We start from the raw sequence: 21475 nt of genomic DNA on the forward strand, positions 1-21475 counted from the left end.
AGATAATGAACAGTGCTGGCAGTTCAACACTGCAACAGGGAAGCCTGTGATTAAAGATAATGGCTCTCTAAGTTATGTGCTCTGAAAAGTTTTCATGATCCCTGCAAAAGAAAATATACTCATTTTAAAGTAATTCCCACAATTGGATGTTTTAGCTTTCCTCTTTCAATAGTAGTCCACCATTTAAAATTATTTTGCAGACAGTTAGAATGTTCTATAGACATACATTCATTCTAGGGTACAGAATTGTTTTCCTGGAAGTGTGGTAGTGCTTTCAAAGGAGGATAATCTGCCATTGCCTCGTGCCTCTGAGAAAGTCACTCAAATCTCTTATGTTTCAATTTCCTCATCTTTAAAATTAGGCAAAAGCATTTCAGGGTGCTGTGAGATTAAATTACTGCTGTTTGGATGTGACACTGCTACTTGCAGAGATGGTATCAGAAATTTGCAAACAACTGAACTTTGAAAGAAAGTATGGTTGGCTCTCTGATGCTGAACTCATGCATATTAATCCCATGACCATCCTGTAAAGAAAAACAGTCTATGCCTGCTTTGAGAAAATAATTTCACTGTGCAACTTTAAAATACCGCTTAAAGCAGAGGAGAATACAAAACAGAAACTTTCAGTGATTAAAAACCAGATCCCATTTTAAACAAAAGCACAGGGTAAAACTTAAACATATCAAACAAGGTATCAAGCCTCAAACAAACAGCAGAAATATTAACAATTGATGCTTTTTAACTGACACATAGAGAAGGAAATTAGGTATTTCATAGTTATGTTTTATTTTGGGAAATGTAAACGTCACTAACCATGCATACAAGTTAAGACAATATTTTACAGCTGTTAATTTTCTTCCTTTTTCCTTTTTTTTCCCTTCTTTGCTGTTGTTGCATAGGACATTATCACAATATATAATCTATGCGGTACAAAATACATAAAAAGTTACAGCAGAGCAAGAATAGATGAACATATAACTGTACAACTGTAATACTTCAATGTAGTGATTTAGAGTTGCAAAGTGACCCAAGGAAGCATTCATGTGCTGCTGACAAAACTGTACAGGTGAAGATGACATGGCAACATCATAGTTCACCAAAGCAGGAAGTATATATGTAAACCCATGCACACTTACTGGCACATATATTCCTGTCACCCACACAGGCATGTGCTTGTGAATAAGCACACACATGCACACACACACAGAAACCCAGAATGTATATATAGACACATAACTGCAGCTGTGACCAGAGATGGAACCCAACCACAAATCTCAAAACACAGGTTCACACTTTCCAAATGCAGTGGCATTTGTATCTAGGATTTTGGTTCAGCCCCATCACTAGTTCTAATGAAATGGATACCTATTTTTGCTCTGTAGACATCCGTTAATTATTTGGTGTGTAGTGTATACACATTGCTGTGTATTTATGTATACACACATGCACTATGCAATATACACATACATACATATTTTTATATATGTGCATATGCTTATAAATCCATAGATATAGATATTTATATATAAAAACCCCTATACCACCAAATAGGCTTTTGCATTTTATATTCTCGCTTATGGGGTAAACAAGTATAATTCTGTTATTTTTTTCTGCCTAAGGAGATATAGCTTTATCCCAAAAGAGTTAAAAATACAGACGTTCATCATACCACTCACTAACATAGACTATATGTTAGAACCTAATGCACAAACATGTGGTGTGATGGAGTAAAAGAGCACCTGAAAGTCGGTCTGTTGGCATTACCTTATGAAATTAGTAAATTAAATGGCAATGAAAAGGTAAGCTTAAAGTATGCAGAGTTCATTTTCCTTACTCTTTCTTCACAGACCATGTTCCCCAAAACAAAAAAGCACTTCACACAGTACAGATTCTGCTGGAGAAAAGCAGTTGTGATCATGAATAGTGAGAAATAGGTAAGGTCCTTACACAGCTTCATACTGCCTGGCTGCATGAACCATGGAAATCACTTAACAGCTGCACAGAAGGTAATGAGGTTTTAAAGGTGTACAGAGGCTCCCACAGCTGAAAGGTATTGCAAGGGTTAGTGCAGTGAGGAGGGTAGGACATGTACATGAGTTAGGTGTTACCATCAGAGACTTCTGATGACTTGCTATAAATACATACTTTTGCAGTTATGTAAACAGATAATATGAGTATATTATAAAAGCAAGGAACAACTAGTCTGCAGGTATAAACAATTCGCACAATAAAATCTAGCTGCCACAAGTTTACCAGGACTGTTTTCTAAGAATCAGGATAAAAACTGAATTTATGTGGCCATTAATGCACTTTAGGTCTTTGCAGATGAGGTTAGTGGCAGGGGTGAATGAGCTTCTAAGAGTGTCTTTAGTTTCATTTGCATTCTGGTAGTGAAGTGATGATTTTGACTTGCACCCATTTCATAGAGCAAGGCAGATAAGCTCAACTTTTAGAGAGGAAGGTGGAATTATGGGTGGAGTAACACAAACCTTCAGGTCTTTCTTAGTAACAATAAGCTTGGCTTTATATTCTGAAATAAAAAGGAAAATAAAATTAGGGTGATCTTGTAGTTTCTGGGGATTCACCGTAACAGATTGCATAGGGAACGGAGGAGGCAGGAGGAGAGATGCACTCCTCCAAATGGAGAGGACTGGGAAGAAATTTGCACCTTGCCAGAACAGCATTTCCTGAGTGTGCAGTGTTTTGTTGCTATGCCAGGAGACTGAGCTCACAGTGCTGGGTGAAACAACAGAAAAGGTAAAAATCTGAGGTTAGTATGGATAAGCACGCAGATTTCAAAATACCATTTGAGCTGTTCAAACTTCTTGTATCTGTGAAGCACAGAATGGAGTCTCACCACCTTGCTTGTACTTCTGCTTCTTTCCTAGCATCCAGCAGATGTAGAAAACCCTAAACACTCTCTTTCTATATGGAAATATTAAGAGAAATTTTGTTCACATTCAGTCTTGGAAACTACTAATAGTTTGGAATTCATCATTTTATCCTTAAGCTATCATGTATCAAACATGTAATGAAACTCTAATTTGAAACTCTAGCTAGGATTTTAAAACACAGTAGTGTGACTGTCAGCCTTAACACACTCTGAGGTACTTAAAGCTAAGGTGTAAATAAAAGTTTAACTGACAAAGTTTAGCAAATTCCCTGAAAGTGCAGCAATGCTGCTATGCACAGGCTCAGCCTTCTCACTGGATGGAACTAGCTGAACTGAAAATTTGACTTTGAACCCTTTTTTTTTGGTTCAAACTTGGAGAATTATTAGTAGTTTCTATGAGGAATACACATAAAATGCTTAGTCTACTGTCTGAGCTGAAGATTACATAATTCTGATGTCACTCAGGATAGGCTGTCCCATAATCTCAGTACTAATAAAACCTGGTGCAAATATTCTTTCTCCAGGCTATTAAACCAAGTTGTCTGTAATGCACCTACTGACTCATGCAGTTATTATGCCCTCAGTAAATGGACTAAAGTGGTTCCTCCTTTGCTAAAGATTAAATGATGCTCTTGTTGGAAAAGATGTTTTTACAAAAAACTGAACTTAGAACATGAAGCCCATGATTTTTGCTGAAGTTCACCTTTTTATTTTGGTTGTGTTATTCCCATTCCTCTGTTAAGGTATAATGATAAATATGTTTACGACCTCTTTCAAAGTATGTGCACAAGACACAGCTGACCTGTAGAATTCCTTTAGCTAGATAGCTGAAATGCCTCTTTACTAGCTACAGCACAAGAGCACTTTTAGCAGTCACAGAAATGATTGGAATGTGAATTCCTGTTACCTGAATTGTATCAAGTTGTTGAAATTCTATTATCTCAGTAGGTGATATTTTTTGAAAAGGAAAACAAGAAAAGAAGGAAATCTATGGAGACAAGCAGATCTGGCTTTCCCCTAACTCACAGTGGTCAGGCAACTCATCACACGAACTCAACAATATTTGTTGTCTTGCAGTAAAACCCTTACGATGTGCTTTCATTTTCTGTGAAATGAAACAGTAGAATTATGCCCTACATGACTTCCAATTCAAAAGGAAAAACTGTGGGTTTACGGAGGTGAAATCTGAAGCAAATTAACATGAAAAAAAAAGCTAATATATCTGCACTTTGAGCTGTCTTTAAGTATTTATCCATACAACTAATAGAATGAGTAGTATTAGGAATAATGTAAATATTATGGAAGTACCTATGAAACTACTTGGAAATCTATATTAGCTTCTCACAGTTAATATACAGTACAATAAAAACTTGCAAAATTGGATCAATGCAAAGCAGCAAGTAAGATACAGGTTCATTTGGAATCTGGAGGCATTCACTTGATATCAAATGGCAGGTGTGGCATAGAGACTTTCTTTTCACCATGCTACACTTAACTGCATTTATACCCTACAGTAAAAACAAGGAAATGCAAAAAAATCCAGTATCGAAAGGGTCTGAATTTATAATATACACCATCAGACACAGTGAAACCAAGGAAAGTGTATTTGCTGCCAGTGGAGTCTCCAGGACTTCACAATGCTCCTGGTCTTTTATTGTATTTTCTACCATAAAGAACATTAAAATCTACCTCCTAGTGCTCTATCGAGTGTCAAATGTTTGGAAGTTACTGAAAACTAGCCAAAATTCCCTTCTTATTATCAAGCACTTTCTGGGAAATGACAGCACCTTACTTTATGCTGGTATGTGTATTTCTGAGAAACTTGTAGTAGTGCTGAGCTAAAATGTTGTAATTTTCTTTTAAGACTTTAAAATGCATATTTTATTTTTCCAGTCACAAGATACCTTATGATTTTCACTTCCTTTTATCAGTGACAATGGTGGTGATGAAACAGGATACAGAAACTATGTCTTAACCAGTCTGTCTTCCTAAGATACAGCTGTACGGTAGGTAAGTACCTTGATGAAAGTTTTGGTGGGCATAGGTTCAGTTATGCTATTTCCACAGTTCATAAAAAAAAAAGAATCAAGAAGTCAGTATGGTTTCATTTCTGTCTGCTTTGAATATTCTGTTGGTCCCATACTGAACAGGCAGTGCAGAGAGCTTACAACTTGGAGAGAGTGACAACAGAATGCCTCTGAGATTCCATGCCACCTTGCAATCGAATGTTGTCCAGTGTAAAATGCTTCCTCGTGATTTAGGTTATTTACTTAAGGCATCTAATTTAGATTTTGTTTCCTCAGAATTTTATCTAGCATAAAACAAACAAGTTCATCAACCTCACAGAGATTTTTGCAATAGGAAGTTGGGTTTGGAGCATCTTCCGCATGAAGTGAAAAGATGACTTGCTATCAAAAGCATAGGCCAGCCTGAAGAAAGACAGGACTCCAGTTTGGACCCTCCCCAATGTATGTAATCAGGAAAACAAGCAATGGAAGAGTCTGGTACTACATTCCAGTACTGGTTTGGGTTTTGTATTGTTTGTTTGTTATTTTTCCCCAGTGTGTGAAAGAACCTAACAAAAAGCTTCCAAGTGCAAATATATTTACAAAGTAAGGCTGCGGTTAGGGTGTGTCTTCATTGTAATTATTGTGTAATATAAATATCCATCCCTGAGAAAGGAGAAGGGGGACACAATCCAACACAGTTGATTTGTAAGTGTATGTATGCTCATGTTGTGCAATCAGGTCTTAAAAAACTACTTTGACACCTGAGGTGAATTAAGTGGGGATATTTTTTTTTTTTTAGATTTTCTCATTTTCTTATAAAGAATAATCAAGAGGATCCGTAAATGGTTGCAAAATGTATGAAATACTGAGACAGCAGGAGTCATTAAGTGTAACATGTAAGTCTGTCCATGAGGTTAGAACAGCCACTTGTGTGGTTGGATAAAGAAAATTTGACTGGAAATTGCAGTGGGAGGCAGCTATTAAAACCAAAGGTGGGTGGGGAGCTGAGGAGGGGAAGCAACAGAGTTTTTTAAATGTGTGCAACACAAACAAAACTCCACGTTAGGTATTAGAGGCAAAGTGCTGACATCCAGTGCAGGCAGGTTTATGGGGAGCTGGCAGGGCTAATTGTTGGACTTGAGGCATCAGAACGGCTGTAGTCACTAACAGACCCTGTTCTTGAACTGCTTCCACATCGCCTCTTGAGCATGCTTGGATGGAAGTTAGCATGGCGGCGGGCGTGCTTCGTGAGGTGGTCGCTGCGCATGAAGCGCTTCTCGCAGAGTGGACAGCTGAACTTCTTCTCTCCAGTGTGGGTGCGGTAGTGGCGGGCCAGCTCATCGGAACGAGCAAACTTCTTGTTACACCCTTGCCAGTTGCATTCAAAAGGCCGTTCACCTGCAGGAAGCAAACATGGCATGATTAGCAGGGATAGCAGTGTCATCCATGGGTAAGTTTTGTATGCAAAATTGGGAGCAAGGGAGATGTCACTTGGCACTTAATGGATGGAGAAGGTGGTACTATCTGCCAGAGAGGTGAACTCTGGTATTCTAACCTGTTACAAAGTACTGTAAATCAAATTAGTGATACCTTATTTGATAAATGAATCTTCAGGGATGCTGGGTTTCTGATCCTTTCACAGATAGTCACATTTCTTCTCTCTCATAGTCTGTTGGGACTTCTAGACTTTAAGAACGTCTGTACTGAGCTCTCTGGAATATTTGCTTATTCCTGAGCTACAGCACTGTTTCTTGGTAAGGCAATGACCTTCAGATGTTTCTATTGCCCAAATTAATTTTCTCTGTGTATGTTTTCATTACAAATGGGGTCAGCAATGTCCTTCATTGGAAGGACTGCCCCATGAAATGATTGCTTTCAGACAAGGAAGTCAAGAGTTAACATGCAGTGTTTTGCTTCTGCTGTTGACAACACCATGAGGCACACCTTTTCTTCTGACTAGCTAGCATGGCATCAACTACCTTTTTTTATATCCTCCCTTTGGCAGCCTGCAGTAGGCATGACAGTCTGGTTCCTAAGGAGAGAAGAGGTTCTGGAGCAGGATTGTGTAAGATCTGTAGTATTCAGTGTTAACAGTAAGGTGATGAAGGTATTGCACAACTTATCTCCCCCTCTCCTTACCACACATCAGATCTGGATGAGAATAGTCAGGTTCCTACTCACCTGCCTGATTTGATGGGTTGATGATGGGGTGATGATTTGTATGCTGGGCCAAAGAAACTGTGGACTTTCTTCCACTAGTTCTCTATTGTTCCCTTTTCTCCTCCTTCCTGGGAACTACTTTTTTCTCCTCAGTTGTCTCTAGTTTTGAGTTGATACCTTCTTAGCAGTTGTCTTTAAGCAGCTTGGACAAATGCTTTCCCCCTCCATGCACTATCTGAAAGCTGGCATCACTCTGGTAGTTGGTAATAAGTTCTCTAGAGTGCTTCCCAGTTTTGTTTAGGTTTGGCAATACCTCCTCAAAGAAAAGCTCTATTGTGAGGAAATGTGGGATGCCTTGTGTAAAGATAGGAGAATCATTATTATTCATAAAAAATAAGGACACAGTCTGGAACAAAGTTGCTGTAGGGTATTAATTAAGACAAGACCTAGCTGCTGATCCAAAACCACATGTGGAAATTCAGCCTGTCATCAGCCTCATCTCTCAAACAGAAGTAATGTGGTTTTCTGTGCAGGTAGGTTATATAAATGTTCTTTTACGGGCAGTAAAGCAATCAACAGAATGAGAGATTATATGAAGTGATTGCCTAATCTCATTAGGGAATATGCGGCCACAGTTTGCATAAGCAGTAACCCATGGACATGTACTCAACAAAGAGCTCTTGTGATTGATATGGCTGTACATAACACAGTAAAGATTTTGAGCTCCATTTTAGGCAATGCCAAAGTCAGGATTTACCTTTACACAATAAGGGCAGAATTTGATGCTGAAAATTAATGTGGAAATGTAATCAAACATCTTAAATATGACAGGAAATGCATCAAGCATGCGAATGTGTACATCCAGAGTCAGTGCTGCTCCTCAGCAGTGAGAGTTTGTGCATCATGAACATTCCTAGCAGGTCTCAAAGAGAGGTAAGTCTCCAAAAGATAAAGATGCTTGAAAATAACTGAATCAAAAAGCAGCTCAGGCTTCTTTCCTCTTCAGAGAGGCAGGCAGGAGATGTTCTTAAGAGATAAGGAATATTGCAAATTGTTACTATTTTACAGTTTTAAATATTCCACCGAACTGTGACCTTTCTAGCTCCTCTGCCAAAGCACGTGGCATCACACAACTTGTGTTAATTGTTACATAAGCTGATGGAAAGACATCACATTTGAGAATGAAATTAAACTGATCTTAACTGAAAATTACAGAAGCAAGAACATTTCTGGCTTCTTCCTGAGCCACACCCAGTCCAAACAAAAAAATGTGTGGAAAGCTGCATTGAGAAACTTTCAGTGCTCACTGAGTAAAAGTGCATGAGATCTACAGGTGCGCTGACTTCCAAATTCATATCCGTAGCACAGACCTAGCTGCTTATGCTGCTTACATTGTCTGCCAGAGCAGACCACCAAAGGAACTACATAGTTGCCTGGGCTATAGAAGCAGCATTAAAAAATGCACCTCTCTACTCGGAAAGGATTCAGAAGCAAGCAGAGCCAGTCAGTTCTTATGATATTATATAAAGGTCCTTCGTATTATATATATTCAGACAACTATTTGTAGTTATGGGAAGCAAAACCTACAAAAATGGTGGAAACAGATGTAATGTCTACTGAGCTTCATTTGTACCATATTTTTGGTGCACTCTAGACTTTACCCGAATCCACACATAGTTTTAAGGACTCCTTTTCTGTATAAGTGATACTCCTGTGCAGACCCTGGAGTAATTTGCTTTCTGTTTCACCACTTCATCTGTATGATATCCATCATTTGAATAGCCACAAAAAAGGATACTAAGTACTGTGTAGGCCTAAGCATGCTTAAAAAATAGCCTAATAATGACTGCAATGCTAAATGAGGTTGAGACACCTGTGATGCCAACCATTTTCAGGATTGCAAAACAAAGATTTGCAAGCAATTGTATCTGAACAATTTGAAATGTGATATCTACTGCCCTACATATTAAGAGTATTATTAAGTCAAGCCATGTATTGGGATCTGCTTTTTCTATTTAACTCATGTAATAGCTCTGCATATTATGTTAGCATCTTCAAGCATATGCCAAGTAACGAAGAAATATCTGTACTGGGAATTCCACAAGTGCGTACAAAACCAGAAACAGTAAGCCAGAGACAATTTTCTGTGATCTTAAATCTGTTCTGCTGCTTTGCAGAATAGCATTTTACATTGTTATGAAAACAGACTAGAAACCTGAACATGCCACTGTGTGCTATTCTTATGTTTCTCCATTTTCAGATACATAATTAAGGGTATATTTGGAAACACAGATCAGCAGACTGGGTGGGGAGGATGAGGGGCAGACAGTTAAACAGAGATGTGACTGAGGCAGCTTCCCTCCAAGAGAGGAAATGCTGTCCTGGGAAAAAAACATTCAGCCAAGCAGACTGGGTTTCTTGAGACTGGCTGTTATTTAAAAGAAAAAAAAAAAGAAAAAGAGAAAAGCTCATCCTTCAGTAGCACTGATACGTACGTACACATATTTTCACTTCCGTTATTCTCTTGTTTATAAACAAGCCCTTCTGCATACCCAAAAAACTAAGTCCCTAACCTGATGAGAGAAAATAGTGCATAGCTGATGTTAGATGAATAATTGTTTCTTTATCAAGTATTTAAAAAGGGATCAAAAAATTCCAAAGCCTCATAATTCCAAATTCCCGTAAGTGGAAACCAGTTAGTTTTAAATTAATGGTTTGGGGGGTGACATTTCATAATCAACAAAGCCAAATACAATCATGTTTTTTGCAACAGCTCTTGAGTACCTCAGCAACCATCACCCATATCTAACAGAGGTAGCAAATTCAGCAATATTAAGCTTGACTAGTTCCAGGAAAATGAGGAAGTTTTAGTAATGTTCTCAGTTAAGCTATAGGGTATACTGGACTGTAACTAGGCATCAGAAACCCAATAATGGGAACATGGTATGAATATCCAAATCCAAGAAAAGCTTCAGTTAATGTTTGAATGTTACTAGATGCTGGGACATAACACTCCCTGAGCCCCTTGGACAGGCAGCAGACAAGAATGAGGTTGCATTAGTACCTGCTAATACAGAAGCATGTGTGTTCCTGCTATTTTCATTATCTGTGATCAGACTTTTTTTTAGGAACTGGGAGTTCTCAGTTTCCAACAGGCACAGACTCAGGCATCAAGTACAAACTCACTTTAAACTGTGGGTATCTTTATTTTAATCTAACAACTCCAGTCACTGAATTGATAAATGACTGGATCTTATGCTTTCTGTGGGCACAGGAAACTACTGAGTAGGAGCTGCAACAGTGACCATAATATCCATTATTTAAATCCTGGGTTTATTTTCTGTACCTAAATATTTTCACTGAGTTATTTAGACATATAGGAATATTTCTTGAAAGGGAAATTTCAAGTGGCAAGTTTACATTTTAATATGTGTTACTGTTTGCTTTGTAAGTGCTTGTGTTGCTCCATCTGGGACCACAGATTACACCATGTGACCTCTCTGTACAACCACAGCTAACTAGAACACCTCAAGGTACCAGAATGGTAACGGCTCCAATACCAAAGCCATGTAAGTTGTGCAAAATTCATCCCCTAGCCTTACCTACAGCCAGGTCCACTCAAGCACCAAAATAACTGATGTGGTTCGTCCCATGCAGCTATCTGATCCTTTCAAAAAATATCACCACTCACTTCCACCATAATGGAAACAATCTTTTGGGGGGGTGTTTGTACTGAATAAATTACATTCTATCAGTTCTGTTCTAGGCCTTTATTTCAAACTTACTCAATAACATTGTCTTCAATGTAGGTTTGTAACAATTTTAGCTACTTTACTGTATTTTTATCAGTCACATTTTTATTTTATTTGCCTGTTGTCAAGGCTGAATCATTCTAGCTTTTTACACTTTTTTGTTTCTATCGTCTAAAATATGCATTCCACAGCTTTACTGAATCCCCCTTTCAAAACTGGGATACCCAAGCTGAACTGCTTTATCTGTGTGAGTTTCTATAGCTTAGCACTTTAAAAATTCCCATGTGTTTTATCCTACATTTTTGCACAGTGAATTAAGAATCTTAAATTTGAACTGCAGAAGAATTCAGCAAACCAAGAAGCCCATAGTAACTTAATTTTTAGTAGAATAAAATGTTCTACTTCATTTGGGATGTTTTTTTATAACACTATTTTAATTCCTTTAGCTCTGGGGACAACTTCAACACAATGACATATAGTTGCTCGCTAATAAAGAAATGCAAAGTTTTCAATATTCTTCATTAACATTCCTTGGCAGCCTTCCCTCCATGAAGACTGGATGCCTGACATCTTTATTAGGTGACTTCCACTGGACTCTCCACGTTTATAAGCACAAGAGATTTTCAAAGACAGCCAACAGGGGTAGGTTAACCAGGCATGTGTAAGAGCTCCCAAAGCCTAACCTCTCCTTCACACAGAAATCTTGGAATAGATTTTAGATCTATGCTGAGCACATGACTGAGAATTTGCTCTCTAGCATTGCAGTGTGGCCCAAGGAGTCTTTGGTGATTCCCTACAGCATCTTAAGTGCAAGAAAAGTATTTTCCAGTGTTATGCTTTGGTTTCCTTGTAATCTGTCCTCCTAAGTAATTTTGCAAACTGCTGGTAACTGATGCCTTCAAAAAGTACAAAAATGCACTGCTGGCAATGCAAAGAAGCAACCAACCCAAAGTCCATGACAGAAAGGCCAAGTACATTATGTTTACTATGATCTTCTCTGGAGTGTTACAGCTCATAGTGTACAGATACATACTGAGTTGTATTTGGTTTTCTTCTAGCTATGTTTATGTTGTAAACTCTCTCTTTCTTTCTCTCTGCTGTAGAGTACTCCAAAAATTAGATAATCCTGCTGAACAATTGAGATATTAAATTCTTTCCCATCATCAATTGAAGACCATAAAGTCATTAAAAAATCCTTCAGGAATTCCATGGTTTGAAATTCACATCTGTTTTTGTAGACCTGAGCACTGAGAGTCTGATGCTACTTGTTTTACTGTACCCTTGTACTAAGATACATAAAACTTGTCATCACTAATATTAGGCTTTCTCCTATGTAATTTGTTACTTCCTGGTTTCTGAAGAGTTCATCCTTTATCTCTTCTCCCTTCCTTACATAACCCCTCCCTGTCTTATATGTTCCTTCCTCTTTTGCAACAAAAAAATGCACTGCACTATGCTAGGCTTGTGAAGCTCTGAATTCAGTTATAGAGACTACATCAAAACTGAGACTGTGTAAGCATAGTTACCTTTGTGTATATTAAATACGTTGAAGAGCTTTTCTCTTGAAGTACAATTGGATACAAAATCACTAAGGTGAGTTTAGCCATCAAGATTCCTTCCTTTCATGATGTGGTCTAGATACATAGCCATAAATCTTTGAAATACATACTCTCTATTAAAAGTAAGAGAAGTATTTAAAACTACTTGAGCAAAGAGGCTGAATTAGTTGAAAAAAAACACTGAACCAAAGGCAATTTTATAACTTTCTGTATAGTTAATTAACCTTAATCCTATGCTTACCACTTAGGTAAGAATGACTCCATTTGATGTATCAGTAGAGTCCAGTGGAATAGAAGAGCCAGCAGAAAGCCAACTCTGAAATTACAGGCTAAGAAAATGAAAGTGAGAGAACAGAAATGTGTGTAATTTGAAAAAACACTCCTATGGTTTAGAGATTCCTCATCATCAATGTGAGAAAGGAGGCTGGCCATTAAAAGCTCTATTGTGAATAGAAATTAAACTAAAAAAACTCTGTAAATAGAGCCTCTAAATACATCGGGGGGGGGGGAATTTTTTTCCTTTTCCATTGGTCAATCACACTTTTTAATAAATATACTTCAGAATAATACTGGGATTGCAAAATCAAAAAATCTAAATGTTAATCAGCACATCTGACCTATTGCATCAGCCCAGTAAAGGAATTCCAGCCTAGAATTCTTGCTTTGAGCCAAAAACTTGTTGTTTAAGGGGCTTTCTTGATTTTTACATATAAAGCTGTGTCTTCAGCATAGATCAGAGAAGTCTGGCTTCTTAAAACATAACAGAGACTAACATCAATGAAGCTATATGGGACTTTGTTCTTTTTCTGTCATGTTGATAAGCCAATTCAAACCTTTTAAAATGTCAAGGGGCTAGAGAAGGGCTCTCCAAATGTATGTAATAATGAACAAATTTTTTTTATCAAGTAAGGCCAGTTAAAACTTGAAATGGAAAGTACTAATATGGACCTTGATGAACATATATGCTGGACTGAGATCATGTTTAGTCATTTGCTGTTACTTTTGTTCTAGCATGCTGATTTGTTGTTTGTTGCAAGCTCTGATTTCAGCTGCACCATTCATCCTCTGTTAAATAAGGTGATTAATGAAAATGTTATGCAGACAGCAACTGGAGCCAAGAAAGAAAACTCCCCAGACCTGATTCTCCCTTCTCCAGCAAGGAAAAAAAAATCTTACCCATAGCTGAGATAACTGAACCAAATGCATCTACAGTGAATGTGTAGTTAAGGTACCAACAGAAACATAATGCTTCCACCACAAACTGCTGTCTAGATCCTTCCTATGCTACCTCAGAATTGCTCACACTGTTAACCAGCCTATTCTGCAAACTCTAACCAGCTCCAGATCAGACATCTGACTCTTACTAGATGCATGGTAGCTGTAAAGAGTATTATACTCCTTGGCATCCTGTCTTTCTCCAGCCCTCTCTTACAATGGGGGAAAAGAGATTACATGCTCGCTATAGGACACTACCCCCTCTTCTTCCAATCTGTGGTACCTCTTAAAAGCCTAGGATTATGTCCCCACAGAACTTGTTAACTGTTCAGCCAGTCATTCTCAACTATGTGGTTCTTAGCAGAATTAATTAGTAGGTACTCATGGGTCAAATGGCAGGAACCACAAATGAAGCATACTGATGTCTACATGTTGTAACTGCTGCTTTGGAGATTCTCTTGTGAGTGTATCTCCATAGATAACTGTGCTCCTTTTTGATCAAGGTGATGACCCATTTTCCCCAGCCTTCAGTGTGGGACACAGGTTATTCCTTGCTCTTCTAACAACCCAAGGGTGTCCTTTCTCTACCTCAAAATGCTGTTATTTAGTCCTCACTGGAAAATTCTGGTTAGCTTTCTTAGATGGTCTTAAATTTGAATTTATCTGAGTTCCATCGCTGCGGCAGGGAGGAACTTACTAGTTAAATCAAATCTAAAAACTTGAATGCTTGTTGTATTGCAAGAATGTTTGAAATCAAGCTGAAACATCACAAACCATCCCTGTCTGTACAGTGAACACAGAAATGACCTATGTATTGGTTTAGACTGCTTTCAATGAAAGTCTACCTCATAAATAATTTTTTTTTGTGGCTTTCATTAAAAAATCACATGGTGAAGTTCCTGATCTCTGAAATCTTTTAAGTGGGAAAGTGATTAAATAGGTAATGATGAAACATATTCATCTGGTGTGAACTGTGGGTAAATTTATGCTGAAGTCCTGAAACTTTGGCTCCCCAAGCTTTACCCAGCACTTGCGTGGATAACTGCAGAGAAGTAATCATATGACCTCAAGAATCAGTCTTTTCTCTGTTGACACATCAATGATCTTTTTATTATTCTATTCTACTAAAAACAGAAAAGTGCCTGTAAAAGCAGAGCTTATCATATTAATGAAAGGTTGTTCTGCTATGTGAAATAACACACTAAAGGATTATTCATCTAAACTGAAACCTGTACTTTATTTATCTGAATTCTGGAACATGTTGAATGTCATTTGCCGCCAACTGAAATCCACATCCCTTGGCATGAACAGACATTGTGAGTAGGTTATGACATTTTATGTGCACAGCATCTCTGAGGAGCTAGGGACAGAATGAAATTTTGTTTTGCCAGAAGCCAAGCAAACAGAAGTCAGTGAGGTTGCCTTTGGCTGCAACTGTGAAATGTCTCTTTCTGAACTTTTGAACTGTTTAATCAACAACCTCACAGTACCACAGCATGCATGAAACCTGGGACTTCAGCTTTTATAAGCACAATTAAAGCTGTAAAGCTGAGTGGCAAATCTGATCTGAGAGCTTAGTGCAACTGTATGGAGGAGAGAAAGGAGCGGGAATTTGCTTTTATTTTTAAAACTGAATTAGCAGATTGATTAATGAATTGTTGTGCCAGAGCAAAGTGGTGCTGAAGTAGTTTATGAGCAGCATCAGCCAATGACCATATGGAGCATCCAGCTTCAGGGAAACAGCTCTGGAAAGTAGTTTTATGGGCTGATAAAGTGTTGTTTGACACCAGGCAGCTACCATCTGAGGTATGCATAAACCTCTTGTGTATGCTTCAGAAAATCTGCATTCATTGTAAAGCCAATCTTCCTGTTTAAACCAGGATTCGGGTTTGGGGTTTGGTTTGTTGGGGTATTTTAATGAAGGAATCAGATCCTGTGGTAACAGTTGTTTTCATATTGTAGTGTGCTCACTGTTAAGACAGGTCAACTTCTTAGAAAAGACAGTATTTGGTGTTTGCAGTTCAACATTCAACTCTTGCAAGTCTCATTTATATGTTCTATTCTGACAACACCTTTCCTATTTATTTTGTATCTCCCCATCTAGCAGTCTCCTTCAAGCACAGCTGTACAAAAAGAAAAAAAGGGAAGCAGCTCCTGTATAGTTTCAGCTTGTTTTTCAGTCTTTTCTATGTATTAATTCTTTAAAACTACACTGGGTGTAAGCACACACACATCTTGGCCTCATTCTCATATATAAGCATAAAATAAGTAAAAGAAGGTTTTGAACAATTAGCACTGATAACAGTGTCTTTTAATTTTTGCTGTCTTAATGTTCTAATCACTGGAGTGAATATGTAGAAATGTACATCCAGTTCTCTGAAAGATGCAGTTCCTGTCCAATGTCTCAAGCTGTTTCTGAAAGCATGTGTTACCACCTTGTCCATATTCTATCCAAAATATAAATAAACGGTTACTAACAAGATGTTGCAATGAGATTCCCTTAGCATTCCTCCTTAGACAGACTTGCCAAGCAACTTCTCCCTAAGCATGCAAGACTTCAGGCATTTAACAAGTGCCACGAAGGGGGTACACCATGTGATAGCAGAGAGATTGTTTTGTTAGGCTGCAGTGGAGGAGATCACTGCTATAGCTCAGTTTCTCTGAGCATCAACACCCCCAATGAAACACACCCTAAGCACAGCTCAGCTCCTGCCATCTCTCATGTTTTATGATTGTGTTGCAGGGTCACCAGGGAGAAAAGCCTCACCAGCTGTGTCTGACATGTAGGGTCATGGCGTAGGAGAGAGGCCATGGTGAGTGCTGGAAATGAATGGATGAAGTATGTGGTTATGGGGGAGTACAAGTCCAGAGCTAATTGTCCAAGTGTGACTCTGGGTGGGAAACATAACTGAAAAGCTAAGATCTGAAATAGAGCTCAGACATATTTCAAATACAGCTTTGTCAAGGGCATCTTGGTGTATATAATTTGACAATATAGCTCTCTACTTTTGAAGCTAGTAATTCATCGTGTACTGAGATAGAGCAATCAACTGGAGGCCATTTTTCAGAATGAAATACTACTCTCAATACTTCCCTTTTTCAAAGTAGTATTGAAAGGAACATCTTTACTATTTTGAAATTTACAAAATTATACATACATCCAAGCATGGCATTTCTATTAGCTATAGCTCTGTTTTACCTTGCGTGCCACACCCATGCTTTCATTGCTTGCCTTTACAGAGCAGTCTAGCATTAAAATCAGTTATGTGTCATTACAGAATGTGGTTTATACATACAAATCATCTTAGGAGGGATGCCCAGCAGCCACCATTTTCTCTATAAGTACTTTAAAAACTTCTTGACATGTAAACCATTTTACTGTGTGAGTGATTCCACAGTAGACAGTCTAAATTCTACAGGTCATAGGTATCATGTAAAGCATTCAGTTGCTATACAGATAGACAAGTTATAGTTGAAAGATCCCTGTTACTTGCCAAAATATAAATTACCAGTGCCTCAGGCACATTTGTTCATGTCCTGTTACACTTCATTTAAGAAGTGAGCAGGTTTACTCTCTAATAGGCCTGCTTGTTTGGGTGGAGAGATAAAACCTGCTGGCCCCTCTGTTTTTTTGAGATGGTGAACCTGTTCTCTGTATGTGCAGAAAATTAGGTGACCACACACTGCATGCCCAAAGCAGAGGGGCTAATTAAATACTCTGCAAATTACAGGATTTTACTGTGGCCAAAGATTTTTCAGAAGAAGCTTCTTTCTCATGGAAAACTTCTGTGAAGTATAACAGGAAATGCACATTATTTTAAACTATTACTGCGAAATGCTAAAAGGTAGGCCTGCCATCTAGGTCTGCAGGCTCTCTCCAAAACCCTATGGAAAGAACATAACTTTTCCTTGAAAAATATCATAGAAGTTCCCAGCTGTTCCTATTTCCACTTGGGCTTTTGGTTAATCTAGTCCTAAATCTGGGAACAACTAAATTATTTGAACCTGACTTCCTGTCCATATTCCTAGCTCCTGCTGAGCACAACTCTGGCAGCCATGAGGGGTCACTGTCTGGGATTCAGGAATTGCAGTATGAAGAGCTGCAAGGTTCATAAACTTAAGTAATCAGAAGGTTCCGTTACAACACACCAACTGTAAATAAAACCAAAGAAAAAAGGAATTGCAACTTCATGAGTTGGGTTGCATCCTGACTTAGTTTCAGGGGACTGAGATGATCTGACTACTGCTGTTGCAGCTTGAAAGTACAGTTTATTATTCCTACAAAAGACATGATGCACAAAGTACTTTCACCTTGAATTTCAGCCAAATCTTAAACAATTATTTCTACTTTCTCTTGAAAAGTTATTATTACAGCTCAACACTAGGATTGATACTATTCTTTGTGAATGACAAGTAAGAGAAAATGTTAGCCTTAAGAAAAATGATACACCATAACACTGCATACAAACAGCTTGCTTTTACCTTCTTTTTCAGAAGATACATAACCTCAATGTGTAAAGTTGTATACACAGTGCTGTCTTGCATACTCATAAATGCACGTTTGTAAATCCCCTTTTCAGTGTAACCCCTTTGTTCTATTACTCAAGGCTGTTACTGCTGTTAAGACAATAAATTCACCACTCTTCGGTGACCAGCTACAGCCTGTTCCCATGCTTTAATATATGGGAGAAGGAACTGGACACAAGGAATGTCCACAGAGAAAGTAACACAGAAGCTGGAAGGATTATAGTTAATTATTCATTGACTGCTGTTGTGTCAGTGCAGCTCTCTACAGATGGTAAGGAGCTGCAACTGTTTTACAATCAGAAAAGTCAAACACAAGCTGGACTTAGGACCGTCCATATATTAAAAAAAATTAAAAACCCAGAGGTGGTCTGATTTCCAAGTGAAAACCAGCTGTGCACTGAAGTTAGTGTTGTTCTAACTGTGTCCTTGAAACTGCAACAAATGTACTCAAACGAAAAGTGTGCTAGCACAATCACTTCGTTATAAAGGGAATACCACAGAATTTACAGAGCACCCATGAGACTGTTAGAGCCTCTACAACTATTTAGTTGAGAAACAGTTACGTGGTAACTTGGATTTCTTGCAAGTAAGAGCAAAGCGTTCAGAGAAGAAAAACCACCAAGAATATAAATCACAACGGTTCCTTGCCTTTCTGCAAGAATTTCAGCTAAATGTCTAAGAAAGCAATTTTCACCCAAACACCAGAAAAACTTAGCTTATTTCAAATGAGTCTGTCTCTTGCAAACAATACTGGTTCTGGTTACAATGTGTATATCTAATACAGAACTGTAAAGCGTAAGGTAGAAGTGTCCAAAGGATTTACTATGCATAAGATCAGAGTTGGTTCATGGAAAAGAAGCTTTAACCAAACATGCGCACATAAGTTTAGCACAGGTGTCATATGCTTTTCCAAAGTAACTGGTGTGTAACACCCCCAAGTGCTAACCTTAGCAGCACAGAGAAGGTTATTGATGATACATTCTCATAACATATGGGTGCTTTTCCAAGAATTCATTACAAAAGCAAAGCAGTAGCCAGATAGCATTCTCTCAGACCTTTTCAGTAACCTATTAGATTCTTAATAATAAAATATAAATTACACTAATTTTTGCCTTAGTGACAAAAATTAATCTAGTGATTTGTACATTCAAAAAGGGAGTAATCAATTGCATAAAAAAATCAGTTATGTTCCTGTAAACAAGCTATAACACCAGTCAGAGAAGGACAAAAGAAGAGTTCTTTCACTGAGAAGGTTGGTGTTAGACTGAGAGCAGGGAAAGCATTCAAATCCTCATTATCCTATCAAACATGGCGAAAGAACTGAACTATGACCTTTTATATTATAGAGCCCTAAAACTCCAAGGTATTAACAACAACCTATTAAAATTAAATGATGGGGAAGAGAAGATGAAGTAGATTATTACAGAGATTATTTTGGTTTTGTAAAATCAGTGATACTGTTTTCTCCAGGGGCAACACTGCTTGAAAAAAAAAAATCACATGCAGAAATGCAGAGAAAACAAGTGAGTCTCAATTCATAACAGTGATTTTTAACATCTAGAGAAGCTGTAGCTGCCCTATCCCTGGCAGTGTTCAAGGCCAGGCTGGATGGGGCTTGGAGCAACCTGCTTTAGTGGAAGGTGTCCTTGCTCATGACAGGGGGGTTGGAACTAGATATTCTTCGGGTATCCCTTCCAACCCAAACTGTTCTAGGATTCTATGAAACCCATGACATAGAATTACTTTGTCCCATTACCAGTTTCTACATCTTTTCAACCATTTGTTGAAAGAAATTAAAAAAAAAAAGGGAGGGGGGGAAAGCTTTTTTAATCCATTTCTTATTGGTGTATTTAGGCTAATAATACTATGTAAGGGCATCTACAAATTCCAAGCATTTGTTTTTGGAATGAGAATCCTGGCAGAGATGTAGTCCTTTGGGGTATTTAAGAAATTCAGTTTTGTTTTGGCCATGTTCTGAGAATTTAAAAAACATACTTTGCAAATACACCCTGAATTTGTTATACAGTAAGACTAGCTGTCTGCCAGCATTCTATTGACACTGCTTGTATGGACATATATACACCAAATGGAAATTTCCACTGACTTAGAGGGGCTTTCAGTGTTCTATTAAAGAGTTTCACATGCATGTGTAAAAAAGCTGCATACAATTCACATTGGTCTTGGAAAAGACCAATCAAAACCTGCCAAGGCAATTGTGTGTTAGTGCTGGTCTGCTTTCTGCTGGCATTTAAAAGAAATCACAAACTTAAATTCAGTAAGTCCTTACAATACATAACAAGAATTAGTCTGTGGTTCAGTGAGATTTTAGCAGCATCCCTGTTCATACTTGCTATAGCAGGATCCTCTGCTACCAGGTTAAAAACTCAGAAAAGCCTCATCTGCACTGTGAGGTTTTGCAAGAATCTATAAAGCCCCAGTCTAGTGTGTAAATTTCTATCATTGTCATTTCATTTAATTCCAAATTCCAAAAAAAGTATTTCTCATCTATTAACAAACAGCTCACCATTTCAGCAAAACTTTGCAGGTAACATCTGAAGATGGACTAAGCTGTGATGTTCTAACCCTTCTCAGCTGGCTTTGTGGTAAGTTCCCTAGTGGAAATACTGACAGCAGTTCAATTTAAAAAGCTCTCTGCATTTTTTTTTTAGCTGCTGTACCTAAGCTGGTCTTACTCTGGAACTTAGTATTTCTGCATCTCTCCTTGACCAGTCTGAAAAGCTACTGAAGCTACTGCTGAAGGCAGTAAAGGCTACCTGACCAGCACAGCCATTCTGCTGTTCAGGGATGCTATAGCTGGCTGCAGGACCAAAGCAGACATATAGCTGCAAAATGCACAGCAGCAAATTCATGTTCTGTCATGGGAATTTTTCAGGTGCCTCTGTTCCAAAACCTCATATAACTTATAACCAAATAATAGAGAGCAGCCTGGTAGAAATATGGTGTATAATAAATCTAAGATAGCTTATGGATCCATTGACTGCATTGTCAACAGATAGCCTGTCAGAAATATTATGTCCATAATTCCTAACAGCACTACAGAAGTGCTGTAACTGATTACAGAAAATCTTTTCCTTGCACTAGAGGTCATTTCAGGATATGCTCACTTTAATACCATTTGACTTGTGCCAAGTTCCTGGTTAGTAAATGCTTTTTATGTTAGAGCTGCAAAAAAGCGTTGGAGGTAATTTTTCTACCAGTTACTACAGCAGTGGCACTCTGAACTTTAAAAAATTTTTCTTTTATGTTAAGTGGAGGCTCTGTAAAGATCTGCTGAATCTGCAAGACTGGAAAAATACAGGGTATGTATGCCTGACTTCAGTGCCTGCACTTAGTAACCCA

General features: G+C 38.1%; 1 protein-coding gene across 1 annotated transcript in view; it reads right to left on the reverse strand.

The window, feature by feature from the left end:
- Window positions 1–770: 770 nt before the first annotated feature.
- Window positions 771–21475, reverse strand: part of KLF13 (KLF transcription factor 13) — a 28824-nt gene continuing 8119 nt past the window's right edge. The window contains exons 2-3 of the mRNA XM_005145677.3: window positions 4798–6300; window positions 771–2530 (exon numbers count right to left, since the gene is read on the reverse strand). Of these exons, the coding sequence (XP_005145734.2) occupies window positions 6008–6300 (293 nt within the window). The 3' untranslated portion in view covers window positions 771–2530; window positions 4798–6007. The remainder of the gene's footprint in view (window positions 2531–4797; window positions 6301–21475) is intronic.

Source organism: Melopsittacus undulatus, chromosome 9 (assembly GCF_012275295.1).
Source record: "Melopsittacus undulatus isolate bMelUnd1 chromosome 9, bMelUnd1.mat.Z, whole genome shotgun sequence".
Taxonomy (NCBI): domain Eukaryota; kingdom Metazoa; phylum Chordata; class Aves; order Psittaciformes; family Psittaculidae; genus Melopsittacus; species Melopsittacus undulatus.